The 22056-nt window shown below is 32.6% G+C and overlaps 1 protein-coding gene across 8 annotated transcripts in view; it reads right to left on the bottom strand.

The window, feature by feature from the left end:
- Positions 1-4806: 4806 nt before the first annotated feature.
- The window catches only part of LOC127739365 (uncharacterized), a 31922-nt gene continuing 14672 nt past the window's right edge, over positions 4807-22056 (bottom strand). For 2 of the 8 annotated variants that reach the window (XM_052251062.1, XM_052251061.1), the window contains exons 2-6: positions 17018-20735; positions 13757-15552; positions 12776-12932; positions 8448-8616; positions 4807-7648 (exon numbers count right to left, since the gene is read on the bottom strand). In XM_052251062.1, the coding sequence (XP_052107022.1) occupies positions 7465-7648; positions 8448-8616; positions 12776-12932; positions 13757-15552; positions 17018-20735 (6024 nt within the window). In that variant the 3' untranslated portion in view covers positions 4807-7464. The remainder of the gene's footprint in view (positions 7649-8447; positions 8617-12775; positions 12933-13756; positions 15553-17017; positions 20736-22056) is intronic. The other 6 variants (XR_008000418.1, XR_008000417.1, XR_008000419.1 and 3 more) reach the window with 6 other exon arrangements.

The raw sequence follows: 22056 nt of genomic DNA on the forward strand, positions 1-22056 counted from the left end.
AAAGGGGGTGGGGTTTTTCACATGTCGCGCCGTATCTCAAAAACGATTTATGATTATTGCTTAAAATTTTACACACTTCTTAGTTATATTAATCTAAAGATCTGTATACTTTTTGGTTTTGATTCAAAATTTTATTTTTGAGATATTGATTTTTTTTTTTTTTAAACGGGGGGTTTTCACATGTCGCCCCTTATCTCAAAAACGATTTATGATTATTGCTTAAAATTTTACACACTCCTTAGTTATATTAATCTAAAGATCTGTATACTTTTTGGTTTTGATTCAAAATTTTATTTTTGAGATATTGAGTTTTTTGTAAAAAAAAAAAGGGGGTTTTCGCATGTCACGCCGTATGTCAGAAACTATTTATGCTTATTGCATAAAAATTCACACACAAGACGAAGGGCGTATCATGCGCTCATGGCGCAGCTGTTTATTTAAGTCATGATGTGTGTTGACCTCCATGTTACTGCTGTTATAAGCTGTTTACTCTTTTGTCAGTTTGGATTTGAATATAATTACTATTTTTCTTTTATTTGTTATGCATGTGAAAGATCTGAAAATTAATCATGGCCATTTTTGAAGTCAAGTCATGAGTTGACCTCAGTGTTACTGCTGTTATAGTCTGTTCATGTTTGTCAGTTTGGAGCTGAATTATCAAATTATTTGTTAACGCGAGGTGAAGATATGAAAAGTAGTGTTGGTCACGAGTGATAAAAGTTGACCCAACTATTACTATTGTTATTATACATCAAAGTAGTGAAGCTTGTTTTAAAAAGATGCATGTCCATATTTTCGATCTTATATTATGAATATCAATTTCTACGGTTTTTACGAACTGGGAATATACATTCCATGTATAAAATAATATCATTGTTTTTGTCCCAAATCACTTAGATCTGAGTTTATCAATTATCACTTTTTACTTTAAAGTGGGAAGATTTTATGAGGGTTTTTTTTTGTGGCTGAATTTGTGATGAAGATAAATTCATTATATCTCTGTGTGTTTGTATAAGAGGATTTCCGAACCAAAAAAAAAAAAGGAGCAATAATTTTATAGGGCTCAAAGGTTTTCCACCAAAAGTACGAAAAATTTTAAATTGGCAAAAATAGTCAACTTTCAGTATTTTAAAAGCTGTTTCTTAAACCATTTCCATAGATAGAAGGGTGCATCTTGACAATCTGATTTTGTAATCTCATATTTTTAGAATTTTGTTTCAAACCTTATCCATATCTCCTCGGACTACAACCAGCTGATTGATTACAATTTGATGAAATTGCAATGATCCCCCTGTGAATCAACTCCCAAAAGGATAAGCTAACCTTCAAAATTCAATTATCTCCCCTTTGAAATGTTAGACCAGGATTAAATTCCCTCCTGTACGTCATTGAGTCGTGTTTTACAACAGTGGTAAGTTTCATCAATATCCGTCCAGCCATTTTGGACAAGTTGTGTTGACAAAACAGACCGAGGGATGGACTGACAGGGTTTCTAATATACCCTCCAAAACTATGTTTGGGGGAGGGTGTAAAAAATACATTAATTGATTTTGAAATTAAAAGATCTATTCAACGTATCATTAGAGTGTCCTAAAGATGACAACTGTCACTCAATGTGCCCTCTTAGTAAAAGGTTACCCAACCATTTATAAAAGCTGCAGGAAGCACTAATATATGTATATATTTTTTAAAATGTTTGTTATTGATACTTGTGTTATATATATATATAAATGTTAATGAGTGATTTTTAGTGTACATATTGTTAACAAGTGATTATGAGTATGATTTTTACCTATCTTATTTATTTTGAGTAATACAATAAATGACATTTAATACCTCCAATGATATGCAGGACAATGGGATTAGATAATTTTAGTGCATTTTATGATCACAGTTCTGTAAACCAACGTGGGAGTAAAGGCCCAAGAAAATTAAGTGTTTGAGATATATTTTAAATTTGCACACAATTTTTAGATATGCATAAGTTCAAGTAATATAAATAAATTACATGTAAGCATTTTTTACTACTAATTTTGACTGAAAAAATATGAATATTTATATTATTATATCAAATTGTGAATACTTTAAAATGAATTACAACACTTGATTTCTATGCTGTGCAACTAATTTCTTTTATATTAAAATTTTTAATCTGATATATGTATTTCAATAGAGATATGAGCTGCGTCAGATAGAAATTGACCTTAGGCAAATAAATATCAATACAACTGTCAACCTATTTCAGTTGAAAAAATCTCAACGGAAAGTCTGTAACTGATTGAAAATTGATTTGATATAAGAACCCTACAAAACTGACCAAAATTCATCTTTTATTTCGTATTTGAATGATCCAAAATTTCAGTAGTTGTCTTTTGTTGATCAGATTTATAAGTGTTTCTCGTTTTTTATATAGATTAGATCGTTGGGTTTCCCGTTTGAATGGTTTTACACTAGTAATTTTGGGGCCCTTTATAGCTTGCTGTTCGGTGTGAGCCAAGGCTCCGTGTTGAAGACCGTACTTTGACCTATAATGGTTTACTTTTATAAATTTTGACTTGGATGGAGAGTTGTCTCATTGGCACTCATACCACATCTTCTTATATCTATGTACACATGCACTTGCATAAGGTCTATTTCTATCTGACGCATTTGTTTTATTGTTTTATCACAGCTTGTAAGGTTTTATTGGCACTTTCTAATTCTATTATTGATGCTTTTCACATTTTTTTTGAAATTTTATTTTTACAACTTTTTTGTTAAATGATTGATTTTTTATCACTGACTTATGAATGGCACTCCCTCTCCTTTGTCTTCTATGGTGTAACAATATGTCTTGTTATATTTTGTATTATTCCAACAAAATGTGATATGAGAATTTTGATCAATGCAATTTTCACAGTATTATGGAATAAATTTATATATAGTCATGTACATTTTGATTTATTTGGCCAATAACATAAATGGGCTTTTCCTAACCAGTTACACGCATGGCATTAAACAACTTTTGACAGATATATAGAATTGACAACAACTGCAAGTTAAAAGTGATATTTTTTTTTATTTCAAGTTGCCTAACATTACTTGAACAGTAGGCACCATCATAGATACATGAACCATGATTTCTAAATTACACATGATAAAATTTCATTCTACTTATTTTTTAAAAAAAATGGCATGTCTGTTCTAACTAAACATAAATATCTATAATTTTCCAAAATTTGTGGTGGTTAGTTTATTGGTGGACAAATCCATGAAACAATTGTTAAATCTCTAACCCTAACAATATCAGACAAACTCTATTACATGCCCCCAGATTGCAATTCTAACAAATGATCAGAAACTGTATTTTCTACTATAAAGACAAAAGGCTGGTCCATTCTGTATGAATGTATTTTAAAGAATCAATTTCATTCATTCTATGTTTTCCATATATATGTTGAATATTAAATAGATAACTGCTTTTTTTGACTCAATCCCTCCGTCTTTGGGGCCCTTTTTAAAGAAAAGGACTTGGTTGAGAAATTTTATATTTGTGAACTTTGCATTAGAATAAATTAAACATACAAGGCTAGTATACTATGGTAGGTTAAAGCCATCATGTTATTATTAGCAAACAACATTCTTCAATGTTTTAGGATTTTTAGTTCACCAGATAATCAAATATTTTAATAAAATCAAAATTTATTTGATACTTCCCACTCCCTCCTCTCCCAAAAGAAATAAACCGATAGTAAGGTTTTAAATTCATGTAAATAAGTTACAAAATAGAATAAACCATTGAATCTAATTGGATATTTGACATTTATGTCTGTGAAAAATGTTATCCAATAAGTTTTCCATTAAAGATTGTATCTGCACTGAAAAGTGGAAAATGTAGGTGAATGAAAACATTTCTCATGTCTCTTAAATAATACAGAAATTTTATCATGGAAAATGAACCTACAAACTTTAATAATAATCTATTATATATTAAGTCAAATGTGTTCTTTTTGTACATTTGAACATACATGTATAAAAAATGAAAAATCCTAATGATTGTAATATTTACATTTAGCATTTCACATGCAACATTTAACCATGCTAAATATCACTTTGTTAACCCTTCTACAGCTCATCTTTTTAAAGTTTTTTATTAGGCAAATCTGTTCATACCTCCAAAAGTTTTAAGAAAATTTCATGCAGTAAATTATCCATTTTGCGTAGTATCAAACAAATATCACTTAATCAGCAAAGTTGTGAACCTTACAGTAATAACAATTGAGACAGTACTTTTGACATCAATCAACGACAAACTTAGACTTTCTGTGGATTCATTTAATTTTTGAGGAAACTGATTTTCATGGGTTGAGGAAAATTTGAATTTTCGTTGATTTTTTATTTTGTAGATCTGCCCAAGTCTGATACAAGCCTATAGAAAAGGGGGGGGGGGGGGGGGGGGGGGGGGGTATTTTCATGCATTGATTATGGTAAACAGTACTAGTTAAACAGGAATTTAAGGATGTTCACTGCTCTTGTTATTGACTTTTTGTCAGATATTCGGAATCCACTTGTTTTATCCATGTAGTGTCATTAAAAATTTTGGCTGCTAACCCCTACTTTTCTTTTCATAATCTTATTACATATATGTGTATATAGTTAAAGAGCTATATTTAAAAATCCTATAAAATCCTTATTTAAAGTTTTTGAAAGAAAAAAGGTGCCAATGTAAAATATATGAAAATCTCGAGATTCATTTCCTGCTCAATGGCTTATATATCGAAATCAAGGATGCAGACTTTTCATTTTTTTTGTGCTTTTTTGTTTCCATTATTTATATATCATCAATTTATAACAGGCTTTTAAAAAGTAGTAAACATCCTTAAGAGTTCAATAAAACAACAAATTCTAATTGGCTTGCATGAAGAATCCCCCCCCCCCCCCCCTAAAAAAAAATTATAAAGCTACCTCCCTTATTTTGAATTCCAACTGACCTGATTTTCAGGCTAAAAAAGAATAGAAGGATCACTCCCAAATAATCCCGCAGGAATTTTTTCATAAAATGCACCTTTGTATAAAGACCATTAATATGTCTTCTTTTGAATGTCCATTATAAATATGCTTCTCAAGTTATTCTAAGTAGACCTGAATATCTTTTAAGTGACTACAAAATTTCAGTGACCTTTAAACCTTTGATATCTTTCATTATGACAAACATTCTGCCCCAGTGGTATAAATGTTAAAACAAAAAATTACACAACCCTAACATTGACCTTTTAACCTCTGACATCCTGCATTATGACACATTCTTTCCCAGTGGTATAAATGTTATACCAACAAATCACACAAACCTTATATTGAACTTTTAACCTCTGACATCTTGCATTCTTTCCCACTGGTATAAATGTTATACCAACAAATAACACAAACCTGACATTGACCTTTTAACCTCTGACATTCTCCATTATGACGCACATTCTTCCCGAGTGGTATAAATGTTATACCAACAAATCACACAACCCTGGCATTGACCTTTTAACCTCTGACATCCTCCATTATGACACACATTCTTTCCAGTGGTATATATGTTATACCAACAAATCATGCAAACCTGACATTGACCTTTTAACCTCTGACATTCTCCATTGTGACACGCATTCTTCCCCAGTGGTATAAATGTTATACCAACAAACCACATTACCCTGACATTGACCTTTTAACCTCTGACATCCTCCATTATGACACACATTCTGGCTCAGTGGTATAAATGTTATACCAACAAATCATGCAAACCTTACATTGACCTCTTAACCTATGACATCCTGCATTATGACACACATTCTTCCCCATTGGTATAAATGTTTATATACCAAATAATCACACAACATACATTTAAAACAGAGATTCTAGTACAGCACTTTTCTAAATATCATGTTTTCGACTTTAACACAATGTTCAAACCAATTACCTTCTTTTCAGGTTCTTAATATATTTTTTCCAATTACCTTCAAGATTTACTTAAAAGGAAGCAACTCCAACCATATGACATGTTTGATGTAGAATAAAATTATCTCCCCTTATCTGTTGAAACTTAGAGCAGTTCATACAAATTTTATCTTATTTATAAGTTTGATAATAGAATAGGAAAAGAAGGGTATAACCAAATGACATAGGCAAGTTAAAACTCAAAATCAAAGATACCCCTAATTCTTTCATTGTATCATTACCTCATAACATTTAAAAAACTCTCACCAAACTTTAACAGAAGATACATACATGCAAACAAGAAAGACAACTCTTATAAAACCCAAAAGGGAGGTAACTTTTTACAATCCCAATTGAAAACAGATCTTAGACTTTTGTCAACACATAGTACATCAATTTGTAACATTTTTCCCCAACAACAATTTTTATAATTTGTACAACAATACAATATATACAAACTTAACATAAAGTTTAGAGATTTTCTACAAAAAAGACATCACATTTAAAATCATTCACAATAAAACAGTTTCCCTGGTAACAACATGACATACACTTTAAGAATTTCATAAATCAAAATAACAACAATATATAAATGCATTTGTAACATAAACATCAAATAAAAATTTACAACAAAACTAACAATTGTGCTTTTATGGGACTAGAAAAACAAAAAGATTTGCACAAATATCATATGACAACAAACGCTCAAGTCCAAAAATTTCATGTACAAAATGAAATTTCCTTGAACACAATAAAAATTTTCATACAAAATGAAAAACAAATGAGTATGATATAAAACGTTTATGAATTGAGAACATGGCACCTTATCAAATGTTAGATACAAGAAAATTTAGTGTAACATAACAGTGCTTCTCATAACAGAAACTACTAAAAAAGGTTCCAACAAAGCATTACTTTGCAATTTATAAAATGCACCATTATCGCATTATATAGCCCTCATAATTAATTCTTACCTAGAAAAGATAAAAATTGTGTAAATCTACAACTGAACTTGTAACAAAATAGACAATTAGTAAAATTTATGACTTATACTATCAGATAAACTCTACAAAAAAACCCAAAAATATCAAATGTAAAAAGTTGCAAGTTGTAAAGCAATCAATCTTATAATTTTTTTTAAAAGCCTGCTAGCAAACGAGTGTCAAATGCCCACCCAACCTTGTATGTAAAACAAAGAATTTTTTCCTAAAAATCTCATATTACAGAAAATTAAAATAAACTAAATTTGTGTTTTCATTAAAAGATAGAAGAGCATTTGGGTACTTTTTTTCAAGATTTTTGCCTACTTATGGAAATTCTATTTCATTGACTCATAGTATGCATCATAGAGAAAATAATGGTATATTTATTTGAAGAAATAAAATTGAAGTAAAAAAACTTGTTTAACGCAAGAGCAGCTTCTTTTACATGGTTAAAAATAAAACCTGAAGTACAAATATATATATGTACAAAGTATTTTCATGTTCAAAATAATCCCTAACGCTATGAAGGATTTTTCAGAATTCTTTTCAATTTAAAGTCATAAACCTGTCTACACATATAAACTGTATTACTATCCACATCTGGAACAGGGATTCTCTGAGATCTGGGATTATCTTCTAGGACAGGAACTACCATTGGCCTAGGAGAAAGATTACACTCTACTCTGCATTTCTCAGCTCTGTACCTATAAAGCAAAATAAAATATACAATGACTTGAAATACATGTAAATACTTAAAACAGTTAAGAAAGGACTCCAATTGAGAAATATTGTATCGTACCAGATACTGAGTGATCCAAAGATTTGCAGAGATTTTGTTTACTGTTAAGATACCATCAGACACGGTAGCCTTTTTTCATTATTGAATGTTGACCAATGAAGAAATAAGAAGAATCAAACAACTTATTGATTTACAAAATATAATCAACATGTATTGGAAAGTCTATAATTGGCTAGGAATAAGAGAAAGCAAAACAAAATGTACACATGATAAGGGAATATTGTTTTAATGGGAGGTGCTATAACTTGTAAATTTTTGTAATTGTATCTGGCATTTTGTGTTAATTGGTCTCATGAGCATTATCTCATTTTACAATTACTTTAAAACAGGATTTCATACAAACAGGTGCTTGGTGAGAATTTTAGTTCAATATTCAACACTACATAAAATCATGATATATAATACATAATAGCAACAGAATAGCTTGTCTTTTAATGATGGTATGTTCACCTTTTCATTTAAGATACAAAATACAATGTTCTCTATTAAAAAACATAGAATTATAATGTCTTAAACTGAATTTAGAGGTTTTACCAACAAGGTAACTCATATTATTAACAAGTTATTACTAAGGGCTTTTCCATTTAAACCAATATCGGAGGGTAGAAGGCATTTTAACAATCTCCTTAAAACCAACATTCTATCTGCATGCTCTGTGAGTAATTTGCATAGTTACATTAAATAGACATAAAACACAATCGTACCTGCAGTATTCATTATATGTCAGTACGTATCCTCTATCGTCAATACAAGCCACACTGTTCTCATCACGATGTTTAGAAGCAAAGATTTCATTCTGTAGATGGTGAGGAAGGCGACCAGAGTCTGTATGTTCTGGGTGATAGTACCATAGTAAACCCATCATCATCTCATCTGAAGAATAAAAGTCACAAACATGAACACAAATGGCATGTTTTTGTCCGTTATTGATCACAAAATAAAACAGAATCGTTTTATTCAATATTCTTTCATATCTTTTTTTTATTACTCAGGTAATTAAATGTTTTTTACAACCCCCTCTCTCTGTCTTATTTATTTTCTTTTTTTACCACCCCCTCTCTCTGTCTTATTTATTTCCTTTTTTTACCACCCCCTCTCTCTGTCTTATTTATTTTCTTTTTTTACCACCCCCTCTCTCTGTCTTATTTATTTCCATTTTTTACCACCCCCTCTCTCTGTCTTATTTACTTCCTTTTTTTACCACCCCCTCTCTCTTGTCTTATTTATTTCCTTTTTTTACCACCCCCTCTCTCTGTCTTATTTACTTCCTTTTTTTACCACCCCCTCTCTCTGTCTTATTTACTTCCTTTTTTTACCACCCCCTCTCTCTGTCTTATTTACTTCCTTAATGCTGCGATTTTTTTTTTCATTTTTCTGTTTTGTTTTTGAATTATAACTTAGTAGATAAAATGCTCCGCTGGGGGCAGCTTGATACGACGGCAGAGGTCGACCCTGAACAGTTGGGGCAAGTATGGACACAACATTCAAGCTTGATACAGCACTGAATTTGGATTGTGATTAAATATTTGACACAGCATAGGTTTCTGACACAGAATGAATGTGGTCTAAGAACTTAAAAAATTTTTAATTTACCTATTCAAACCATATCATTATTATTTGCTTTTATATATAAATCAGAAATAACCAATTTAAAATGGAAAATTTTAAAGAAAAAAAGGAACCCCCTTATGATTAAACACCCCCAAACTCAATCCCAGCCTTCCCTTTGTGGTATGGTACCTTGCAGTACAATTTCAGAGAGATCCATACACTTGAACACAAGTCATTGTCTGGAAACTAGAAAAATGCTTGTTTTTTGGCCCCAAATTCCTAAACGTTTAGGGCAATTACCCCCAAACTCAAACCCAGCTTTCCCTTTGTGATATGGAACCTTGTAGTACAATTTCATTATAAAGATCCATACACTTACACACAAGTTATTGTCCTGAATCTAGAAAAAACGCTTGTTTTTTTGCCCCTTTTTTGCCCCTAATTCCTAAAATTTAGAGGAAATTACCCCCAAAATCAATCCCGACCTTCTCTTTGTAATATGGTACCTTGCGGTACAATTTCAGAGAGATCCATACACTTGAACACAAGTTATTGTCTGGAAACTAGAAAAATGCTTAACTTTTGCCCCTTTTTTGCCCCTTATTCCTAAACGTTTTGGGCAATTACCCCCAAACTCAATTCCAGCTTTACCTTTGTGATATGGAACCTTGTAGTACAATTTCATAAAGATCCACACACTTACACACAAGTTATTGTCCTGAAACTAGAAAAATGCTTGTTTTTTGCCCCCTTTTTGGACCCTAATTCCTAAGATTTAGAGGAAATTACCCCCAAAATCAATCCCAGCCTTCCCTTTGTAATATGGTACCTTGCACTACAATTTCAGAGAGATCCATACACTTGAACACAAGTTATTGTCTGGAAACTAGAACAAGAGTGCACACGCTGAAATGTCTCGCCTTCTTTACTAATCATTGATATTATGTTGATAGTCCTGAATATAAAGCTTTATTACAACTGTCACATAAACTTAACATTAACCAAGTAAACTAAACATTGACCAATGAACCATGAAAATGAGGTCAAGGTCAGATAAACCATGCCAGGCAGGCATGTACAGTTAACAATTCTTCCATACAACAAATATAGTAGACCTATTGCTTATAGTTTAAGAAAAACAGACCAAAACACAAAAACTTAACACTGAGCAATGAACCTTGAAAATGAGGTCAAGGTCAAATAAAACCTGCGTGACTGACATATAGATCATGAAATATTTCCATACACCAACTATAGTTAAACTATTGCATATAGTATTAGAAAAAAAGACCAAAACTCAAAAACTTAACTTTGACCACTGAACCATGAAAACGAGGTCAAGGTCAGATGACACCTGCCAGCTAGACATGTACACCTTACAATCATTCCATACACCAAATAAAGTAGACCTATTGCATACAGTAAAGGAAAAACAGACCAAAACACAAAAACTTAACTATAACCACTGAACCATGAAAATGAGGTCAAGGTCAGATGACACCTGCCAGTTGGACATGTACACCTTACAGTCCTTCCATACACCGAATATACTAGACCTATTGCTTATAGTATCTGAGATATGGACTTGACCACCAAAACTTAACCTTGTTCACTGATCCATGAAATGAGGTCGAGGTCAAGTGAAAACTGTCTGACGGGCATGAGGACCTTGCAAGGTACGCACATACCAAATATAGTTATCCTACTACTTATAATAAGAGAGAATTTAACATTGCAAAAATTTTAACTTTTTTTCCAAGTAGTCACTGAACCATGAAAATGAGGTCAAGGACATTGGACATGTGACTGACGGAAACTTCGTAACCTGAGGCATCCATATACAAAGTATGAAGCATCCAGGTCTTCCACCTTCTAAAATATAAAGCTTTTAAGAAGTTAGCTAACGCCGCCGCCACTGCCGGATCACTATCCCTATGTCGAGCTTTCTGCGAAAAAAGTCGCAGGCTCGACAAAAATGCTTAATTTTTGGCCCCTTATTCCTAAACATTATGGGCAATTACCCCTAAACTCAATTCCAGCTTTCCCTTTGTGATATGGAACCTTGTGGTACAATTTCATAAAGATCCATACACTTGCACACAAGTTATTGTCATGAAACTAGAAAAATGCTTGTTTTTTGCCCCTTTATTGGCCCCTAATTCCTAAAATTATGAGGCAATTACCCCGGAAATCAATCCCCGCATTCCCTTTGTGATATGGAACCTCTTGTACAATGTCAGAGAGATCCATACACTAACACATAAGTTATGTCTGGAAGTTACAAAAATGCTTATTTTTGGCCCCTAATTCCTTAACTGTTGGTACCATAACCCCCAAAATCAATCCCAACCTTCCTTTTGTGGTATTGAACCTTATGGTAAAATTTCATAGAAATCCATTCACTTAAACTAAAGTTAGAGTGCGAAAACTAATGTGTCTTCGGACGACGACGCCGGACAATGACGACGACGACGCCAACGTCATACCAATATACGACCACAAAAATTTGTTTGCAGTCATATAAAAACTACATCAAGCAGCATAATTGTTCATTTCCTTTTTTATATTATACCATTGATTTTTTAAGCTCTTTCATTTAATGATATTTCTTTATCTTATGCTGATGAATCAGTCAGCCAGCATTTCATCATTTCGTATGGAATTGTTCATACCACACGTTTACTGTAGTTTCATGATGAAACGTAATTGACAGAAAGACAAAAACCGCAATGAACTTATTCAAACACATTGTTTTTCTTGAATTCCGTTAAAAATGTTTCATTCAGATGTATTTTGTCTTTGCCTGCCCTCACTTATGAAAAAGAATAACAAATCGGTTGGCCATTAATTGAATGTGCTCCTACTGTATATAATCCACCAAAGAGTAGGAGCACACAAGAACCAAGAAAGATAACTCAATTATAATTTTTCCTAGTATTGAAATACCTAGGAATAACTAGTGCATTTCAAAATATAATATTTTTAAACTTGCACAAATGACAAAATAATCTCATACTGAAGTAGTAAATCTCAATGTGTCTGTAGCCTAATTGTGAAATGTCAACAGAACGAAACACATACTCTATCTGTAAGTCATCATTGTACTATGCTCCAGCCACACAATGCCTGTCAGGGGTAATACCTATACAAGTACTTTACTGATACAGGTAATTAATTTTCTTAAGAGTTATCTCCCTTATATAATTAGTCCTTCAAGTACATGAAGTATAAGAAAGTCATATTTCCTTCTTTTCTTGAATTTCTATTGATTCCATTGCTAAAATAGACAGTATTAGTGTCTCTATTCTAATAATTGTCTACTATTCATGAAAGTATAAGTTTATGTCTTAGTTCTAAATATTTTTTTTAAACTTTTTAATTTTGATCTTTTAATACCAACAAAATCTAGACAAATCCTATGGTCATGATGTTTTTTCAAAGTCCAAAACTTAACATTTAGTAATATGCATTAAGCACTAACCATTTTCTTCCCAGAAAGCTGTCACCTTTCCTAGGTATGGAATGTCTGTTTTACGTGGACCTGAGCGTAGGATGACGACATCACGGATATAAATGATATCACCATCGGTATGAATGATAGCTGGATAACACTGTCTCTCTACCATTGATCCTGAGACCTGTAAATAGAGAAAATGTTTATTCATGTATTACAATGTACAATACATACTACACATCATGTGGATATTGTCCTGTTCTCGCAGTCCAAGGTAGGAGTGGGCACAGAAAAGGCAAAACGGTTATATAGTCCCCTACAGCCCTTCCCCCTATTGTATGTATGGAGTGGTAACATATATAATATTTAAACACTTTACAAAAATTAGTTAAGCTTATGTTTTCAATATTTTTATAAAAACTTGATCATGAGGTCAAGAGTGGTTCGACCACCAGATAGAAATGTCAAAATCCATATGTGACTGACTTGCGTGAGCTGTAGCGTTTAGTGAATTGTCAGACGTCTGTCTCATTGACATTACTCCTATTATATATGTATTTAATAATTTTCCATTTCAAATTTTTTGTACCATTTGTTTACAGTTTACAGAGCTAGGTATTTCTCATTTAAGTACAAAAAAGTACATGATGTCATAAGATCATATCATTGATGTTGCCTTGGAAAATAATCATAAACAGGTTATCTAACATGTCTGTTGTCTTTCAAACTCAAGGAATTATCTCGGCAACATCTGTTCACAGGGCTATTGCCTTTCCATGAGATTGTAGCTCTGAGAAACTATTTCATGTTTTCAAAAGCATAGATACTCTTTCAGTATCAATACAATGTTATATTTATCTGATGCAAGCATTTATGCACGTAACATTTGTCAGGTTTATTTATCATGATTATGTTTTCAAATATGGACTTAACCTAACTGTCACAACCATTATTTTTCATTTTTTTTAAACTTTTGTTACGTCATTTACAAAAATTTATCATACGTACCATAATTTTTCGTTTTTCAGGCGGAAATTTAAATTCCCAGTTATGATTTCTTTTCTTCACTTTCTTAATTTCTGTCTTTTTCTTCTCATTTGTTACAGCAGATGTTATTTTGGTTGATGAAGACGATTTTTTCCTCGGGATGACTACAGATTCAGTACTCATGGTACTGAGCTGCCGATCAATGGATGCTACACGTCGCCTTTTTGGATAAGTTTTAGATATCTCATTTTTATCTTTTAAGACTTTAGCATCCACACTTTTACTTCTATTATATAGCTGTACTTTATCTTTGGACGATTTTGTATTTTCAGTCTTCGAAATTTTTCTTTGTTTTGCTTCAGATTTGGAATCATTTGTAAAAACATCATCAGTACTTTTCCGTTTTGTAGGTTTTTTGTTTTCTACTTTATCCAAAGATTTATTTGGCTTTCTTTGTATACTGTCAGCTGATTGATTTTCTGATTTGCTAACTGTTTTTTTCTTTCCACCTTTAACACTTGCAGTGTCAACTGTTGGTGTTTTTGGACTTTTCTTTGTTGAACTGTTTATTTCTTCTGAAGATAGACTTAATTTTTTCTTCTTTGCAGGTCTATTTTCATCTGGTGATTCACATGAGCTTTTCTTTTTCACTGTTTTTACCTCTTCTTGTGACACTTTTGAACTTTTCTTTTTTACAGTTTTAACTTCATTAGGTGACTCTTCCAAACTTTTCTTTTTCACCATGTTCACTTCATCACCTGACTCACTAAAGCTTTTCCTTTTCCCTGTTTTTACTGAATCTGATGACTCACTCAAGTTTTTCTTTTTCCCTGTTTTTACTGAATCTGACAACTCACTCAAGCTTTTCTTTTTCACAATTACTTTTGCATCAGATGACTCGCTAAACCTTTTCTTTTTTCCTGTTTTTACTACATTGGACGCCTCGGCTAAGCTTTTCATTTTCCCCAGTTTTATTTCCTTGGATAACTCACTTAAGCTTTTATTTTTCGCTGTTTTTTCTTCATCAGTACTTTTCTTTTTTATTTTACATTCTGTTGTTGATTCACTAGAACTTTTCTTTTTCACTTTTTTAGTATCATCGGTAGAATCACTTACTGATTTCTTTTTGGAGGGTTTAGTGATTATCTCCCCTGACGATTCACTAACACTTTTCTTCTTTGTAGATTTTGTTGTTTTCGGAGATTCCTCAGAACATTTGGATTTTTCTTCACCTTCTTTTAATTCTAATTTCCTCTTAACATTTTTATCACTTTCATTTTCCTCACTATCTTTCCTTTTCTTTGTACTTTTTGCTTTATTTTCTTTATCAGAAGTTGATGGTTTATCTTTCTTTTTCCCTGATTTTTCACTTTTTGGTGTTTTTATCTCATTTTCTTTCTTTTTCTTCTTTTTCACTGTATCTATTATAATATCCTTCTCACAAAAGGTCAAAGGTGGCACACCACCCACAACATCAATTTCAACATCTAAATCCTCATTACATCCCTTAGAAGTATTAAAACTATTAGACACGGGATGAAATGATGTTGCATTTCCAACAACATCTATTTCGGGATCCATATCGTCAAGCTTTGCTGCACGTGATGAATCCCCAGGTTCTTTAAGCAATGCATGTGTGGAATCTCCAATGTTTTGTAGTGATGAACGTTTGGGATCCCCACTATCACGACCTCCCGTATGTCCTGGATCTTTGACATCACGAAGTGCAGTGTACGATGGAGGAGGAACATTGTGATGGCAAGTGTCATGATGTAACGGAGAGGCTGTAGGAGTGTAATAGTAACATGATGGACAACCTGTAACAGATAGATATAAATAACATAAACAAAACATTCTTAACAAAATCATGAGTAAGAACCATATCAAATTATTATGGTAATTGAAAGATGCTTATTCTTACCTTTATATTCATAAAAGTAAATTTGAAACAGTTAAGAAAATAGGATGGCATAATTTCTTAACAGCAGGCTAAGTACAAAATGAAGTACATGAGCTTGCTTTAAATAACTGTGAGCAGTTTTAACAGTGTTTTTTTTTATAACATATGATCATGATGATATTGTAAATTGATTATTTCATTATTTGTAATTGTATTTTTGTTATCTATATCAAATTGTTACTTTAAAGATTTCAGTGCTTTTCCTCTAATGCCTACACTAATTTTGAAACACCTTATCCCAAATTGTCCACCAGTACCTCACAATTTTGATGTCATAAGAGTAAATGTCTAACGTAACAATGCACAAGTGATTGTTGTATGACATCAATAGTTCAATTGTCGCAAAATCTCTGGTAAAGTGTTGGAGATTCCAAAATAGATGTAAGGTTTATTATCTGTTCTGTTATGATTATTTTGTATCTGTTCTTTATGATTATTTTGTAAGTCAAAAGATCGATTTAAAAGCGTAAGGTTGAGAGTAAAAGTTTTTTAACCAAGCTGCTACTCATTGATTCATGTGCCTGTTTCAAGTAAGAAACATTGTAAGTGATTGTCTTGTGCCATGTCTTAATGTTGTTTTTCCAAAATTTGGTGTTGTTGGGCATTGTTGGCAGATCTCTGATTGTTTCTGTAAACCTACTCAAATCTTTAAAACACTGAACAATTTCATCATTATTTACAGCTTGACAGTGATTATCATGATTATATAGACACATTTATTTTTGAAGACTGCATGTTGCCCTTTAGAAAATCTTTTGGTTGTTTTATTGTTGACTTTGACACACTACAATGAGGTAGTGTGTTATGACTTGTACTCACCACAATGAGGTAGTGGGTTATGACTTGTACTCATCACAATGAGGAGTGTGTTATGACTTGTACTCACCACAATGAGGTAGTTGGTTATGACATTGACTCACCACAATGATGTAGTGGGTTACGACTTGTACTCACCACAATGAGGTAGTTGGTTATGACTTGTACTCACCACAATGAGGTAGTTGGTTATGACTTGTACTCACCGCAATGAGGTAGTGTGTTATGACTTGTACTCACCACAATGAGGTAGTGTGTTACGACTTGAATTACCACAATGAAGTAGTGTGTTATGACTTGAATTACCACAATAAGGAAGTGCGTTTTGACCTGTACTCACCACAATGAGGTAGTGTGTTGTGACTTGTACTCACCACAATGAGGTAGTGTGTTATGACTTGTACTCATCACAATGAGTGTGTTATGACTTGTACTCACCACAATGAGGTAGTGTGTTGTGACTTGTACTCACCACAATGAGGTAGTGTGTTATGACTTGTACTCACCACAATGAGGAAGTGTGTTGTGACTCTGATACTGTATTGGATAACCAGCACTAAAAGGATGATGATACTGCACCATGGGAACACTTCCAATTGTAAAGGTTGGACATGGACTTACTAAACCTCCTGGCTGACCCATTATCCCACCAATAAAACCACTTGGTCCTTGAGAACTATACATGTTCTGAGAGCAATGAACACATGTTCCTGTCAGATTCTGAATAACGCCATAGCTATGCGTACTGTAATTTCCACTTTCAATGTGTCCCATATTATATTGTACATTGCTGTCTATGTAAGTACCAGCACTTTTATCGTCCTGTTTGTGACTGTTACTTGAGTCAATTTTTGACTGTCCAGTCAATGCATTTTGACAGTTGACACATTTAGCACCATTTTGGTCCTTGCTTGTATCAATACTGTTTGCAATGTTTGATTTCGTTTTAGCCTCGGGAAAAGAATGGGTTCTTGCTGCTCTCATTAGCTCTCCCTTCTTTTTTCTGGGCTTTTTAATTTTATCTTCAACGGACAATAATTTGTTTTTGTTCACAGCTTTTTCACTGTCAGAAATCTTTCTTTTTGCTTCTTTTTTATCACCAATTTTCTTTTTTCCTATTTTTGCTTCCTTTAAATTTTTAGTTTTAGTTTTCTCAGCACTTGTCTTGGGTTTTGTCTTAGCTGGTGATTTTGAAACTTTAGATGGTGACTTTGGAGGAGAAATTTTGGTTGGAGATTTCGATGGGGATGAAACTTTAGAAGGGGATTTACAAGGTGAGGTTAGCTTTGATGGTGATGTTTTTGCTAACATCTTTGGAGAAACGACTTTTGTAACCAGCTTTGACGGGGGTGAATCCAGTGTTAGTTTCGCTAATGACTTTTGAATTTGAGTTATCTTTCCTGGAGAAGTTTTTTCCTTCTTTACTCTGACATTTTCACTGAATTGATCATCGGATTTTGCTTTCTTCAGGATACTTTTAACTTTTGCCTCTAGAAGCATTTTTGCTTTTGACAAACTTTTATTTGATATCACTTTCTTGTTGGCAACTTTGCTTTCAGAAGATTTCTGACTTCTGGGAGATTCCTCTTTCCCAAATAAAATGTTAACCATAGCTAACGCGTTCAAGCTGGCCACACGTTTTATTCTACGAACGGGTTGACGAATCATTTCAATTTTTTTGACTGGTTTCTTAGGCTTAACATTTGCCAGTTTGGTTAGTTTACTAGTCTCATCTTGATTTGAATCTTGAGAAAGGTCAGCCAGTTTTGTAAGTTTATTTGCCTCTTCTACACTCCTGTCTTTTGTGACACGTTCTCCTAAGAAAACAACTGCTTGTTTGTTCCCAATAACATCACTAATTTTCTTATCTCCTTGACTATCAAAATGAAAAATTGGAGGTTTTAAAAACTGAGGTTTAGATTTTTCACCGGATTCATTATGAGCATGATGAGTGTCCTTAATTATCTCTGCTTCAGAATCACTTTTTATATCGATATTATCAGATGGCAATTTATTATTGTCTGCATTCTGAAATAGCAATAAATTATCACTGATATCGTCCAAATTTTCTACATCAATTTCAATATCTTCATCCACATCTTCACAGCCTATTTCAGACTTTGTATTATCAGTTGGCAATGAAGCATTGTCACAGTATGAAGTGTTGTTAGGGTTCAAATCTTCAACTTTATTTTTTGTGTCACCACTTTTAGTCAATGCTTTTGATTTAAAATCTTCAACTTCATTAACTGAATTTTCATTTGAGACTAACCCTTTTCCACTATCACTAGTTCTATTCTTAATTAAATCTTGAGCTTCATCATTTTTCTTTTCTGATACTTTTGATTTATTTAATTCATCACTATCAAAATTTGAAGTTTTTGTATGTTTTTCTTCATAGTTTTCTACTTCAAGTTTTAACTTCAAATCTTGAACTTCATCACTTAAATTTTCTGCTGCTTTAGTAAAATTTAAATCAGTTGCTACTCTGACATTAGCACAACAGTAAGAATCTTCAACTTTAATTTTAGTTTTCAAAACTGAACTTTGTCCTTCTACTTTTTCAAAATTTTTATCAACAATATTTTTTTCTTCTGATTCAGATGTTTCTGACAGAGTACTATTTTCTGATTTAACACATTCACTCTGGTCCTTTTTCTCTTCTTTTACTTGAATTGTGGAATTACTTATGTAGTGAGAAGTGTCCTGATCTGACTCTGATGAACTCTCTAAAACTTTCGTTAAAGGCGTATCCAAACTTGCATCAACTTCATCATGCAAATTGTCCTGAAGTTCTGCAGTTTTAAGTGATTTGATGTTAGCAACTAAAGCATCAAGTTTCAAACGACGAGCTTGAATATTTTTAGAATTGTGTTTACTAGAAAAACCTTGACCGATTTGAACAGTTTTATCACATGTTACCGATTTTGAATCTGTAATTTGCTGATTCTGTTTTTTATCTGACCCGCCATCTTTTAAACAGGATGAGGAAGCAGGTTCTAGAGGTTGTACATGAGATTTAATGTAAAGTTGTCCAGTTCCATTGTTTTCCTGCTCAATTTCAGAATCAGCTATTTTAGACAGACTTTTGTTGTCACATTCGAGTTTCGTAGCAACAGATTTTGGAACGTTATCGTCTTTTGTGAATTCAGATTCTTCCTCCTTCCCAGAATAATCAAATCCTACACTGTCCTCCTCTGATTGATCACCTAAACCAGACTGATTCTCAATTGTTTCATTTTCATTTGAAGTTTCCTTTTCTGATGTTTTATTTTCAAGTGATGAGTCTTTCACTATTATTTCTATTTTATTTAAATTTACTTTTTCCGTTCTTTTATTTTCAAATGAAGAGTCTTTTACTATTATTTCATTTTCATTTAAAGTAAGAATTTCCAATGCTTTATTTCTAAGTGACAAGTCTTCAACTTTTATTTTATTTTTATGTGAAGTTTCCTTTTCCAATGTTTTGTTATCAAGTGACGAGTCTTTCACTATTATTTCACTTTCCTCTGAAATTTGTTTATCTGATGTTTTATTTTCAAATGAGGATTCTTTAACTAATACCGGACTTTCATTAGAGCATTCTTTGTCTACAAGATTAACACTAGATTTAGAAATGTCATCATCTAAACATTTTTCTGAATCCCTTTTAGAACTTTCATCTTTCTTCTGAGCACTAATACTGCACTGTTCTATATTACTAACAATCTGATGTTTTAAATGTTCTAAACATGGACCAGACAGTAACTTGTCATTGGTTGACCTATTACTCACTGACAGTAACTTGTCATGGCTTGACCTATTACTCACTGACAGTAACTTGTCATCGCTTGACCTATTACACACTGACAGTAAATGTTCATGGCTTGACCTACTACTCACTGACAATAACTGTTCATCTCCATGCTCAGTAACGTTAACATTAGTGTAATCATGAGTTACAGAGATGTTTGATTGTTTGTCTGTTGCCCTACTGGTTGGCTGTAACACACAGTTCTTATCTTCATTGGAGCTTTCTAGACTTAAAGTATGTTTGTTTGTTTGACAACAGTTAGTTTGCTGCACAGAATTGGGGTCCTTTTCAGTGTCTTTGTCACTATTTACATTTAAAGATTTCTGAATATCTTGAGTCTGATCCAATTCTTCTTTTATTAGCACATTGTTGACACGTTCTGCATTGTTACAGGTATTGGCAATTACCTCTTCTTTTTTGGCTTCATCTCCCTGCAATTATAAAAAATGTATTGAATACCTATAGATATAAAATAAAGAGATGTGGTATGATTACCAATGAGACAAATATTCACCAGAGCCAAAATGATGTAGATGTAAGAAACTATAGGTTACCATGGTTACTGTACAGCCTTCTTCAACAATGAGCAAACCCCATACCATGGGATACCATGGGATACCCTGTAAGAAGCTATAGGTTACTGTACAGCCTTCTTCAACATTGGGCAAACCCCATACCATGGGATACCCTGTAAGAAGCTATAACATGTATAAAAAACTCTGACATAACAAAATATGAAACATTTCAAACCAAAAAACTAAATGCCTGATTTATAATAAAACAGTAAACAAAAACAAATATGAGACAGCTATCTTCAAAACAACCAGGTACAAATGTATTTTATAGGTATTTCACTAATGCTTTTACATTAACGTACTTATACAGACTATAACCATGATTGATTGATTATTTGGTGCTTAAAGCCACTATTAACACTATTCTGCTATTTTGTGGCAGTCAGTTTTTATTGGTGTAGGAAGAAGGAGCACCCAGAAAGAACCACTGACCTTCGGTAGGAAAACTGACAGATTCCTAGTCAATTAAGATTGGAGTGGAGCGCACCTGCCACTTGCAGGATTAAAACTCACAACCTCACTGTTGACAGGCTAGTGATACAGTATGACAGTATTACAAAATGTACGACTACTTAGACCACTCGGCCACTGAGGACCCTGACTTTACCCATATGCACGATAACTATGATAATTCACAAGAATATTGGTATCTGCGTCTTTAATGGTACTTTTTAAGCGTTGAATACCATATTAAACTAATTGTTGCAAATTATTTATTTATGCAACTTTCATGAGAAGCTAATTAAGGGCAATATAAATCATCAAGAATATGTCAAATTAAATGGATATTGTTTTGTATGACTACATCTAAAAAGTTTAAAAAAAACGTATCTGTGAAGATAAAGAGAAATGGATAATTCATAAATAAAACACAACAGTTATATGGAAATACCACTGAGGACTATCACTGTAAATTATCATGGGTGTCAGTCTCTTGTCAGTACTGTAAATTCTGAATAAATTTAAATATTAAGTAGTACATAGATTGCCATCTAGTATTAAAAATATTATAGCAACATTTTTGTAGTACTGGTTCTTGTAAAAAGTCAATTCCTTTTTGTTTTCATTTACTTTTATATATTTTTTAGAAATTCCATAAATCTAATTCATAATTGCTAAGGTGAGACAACTGAAACAAGCTTCATACATGTACATGTTTATCATCTGAGAAATATGG

This window comes from Mytilus californianus, unplaced genomic scaffold (assembly GCF_021869535.1).
Source record: "Mytilus californianus isolate M0D057914Y unplaced genomic scaffold, xbMytCali1.0.p SCAF_4, whole genome shotgun sequence".
NCBI lineage: Eukaryota > Metazoa > Mollusca > Bivalvia > Mytilida > Mytilidae > Mytilus > Mytilus californianus.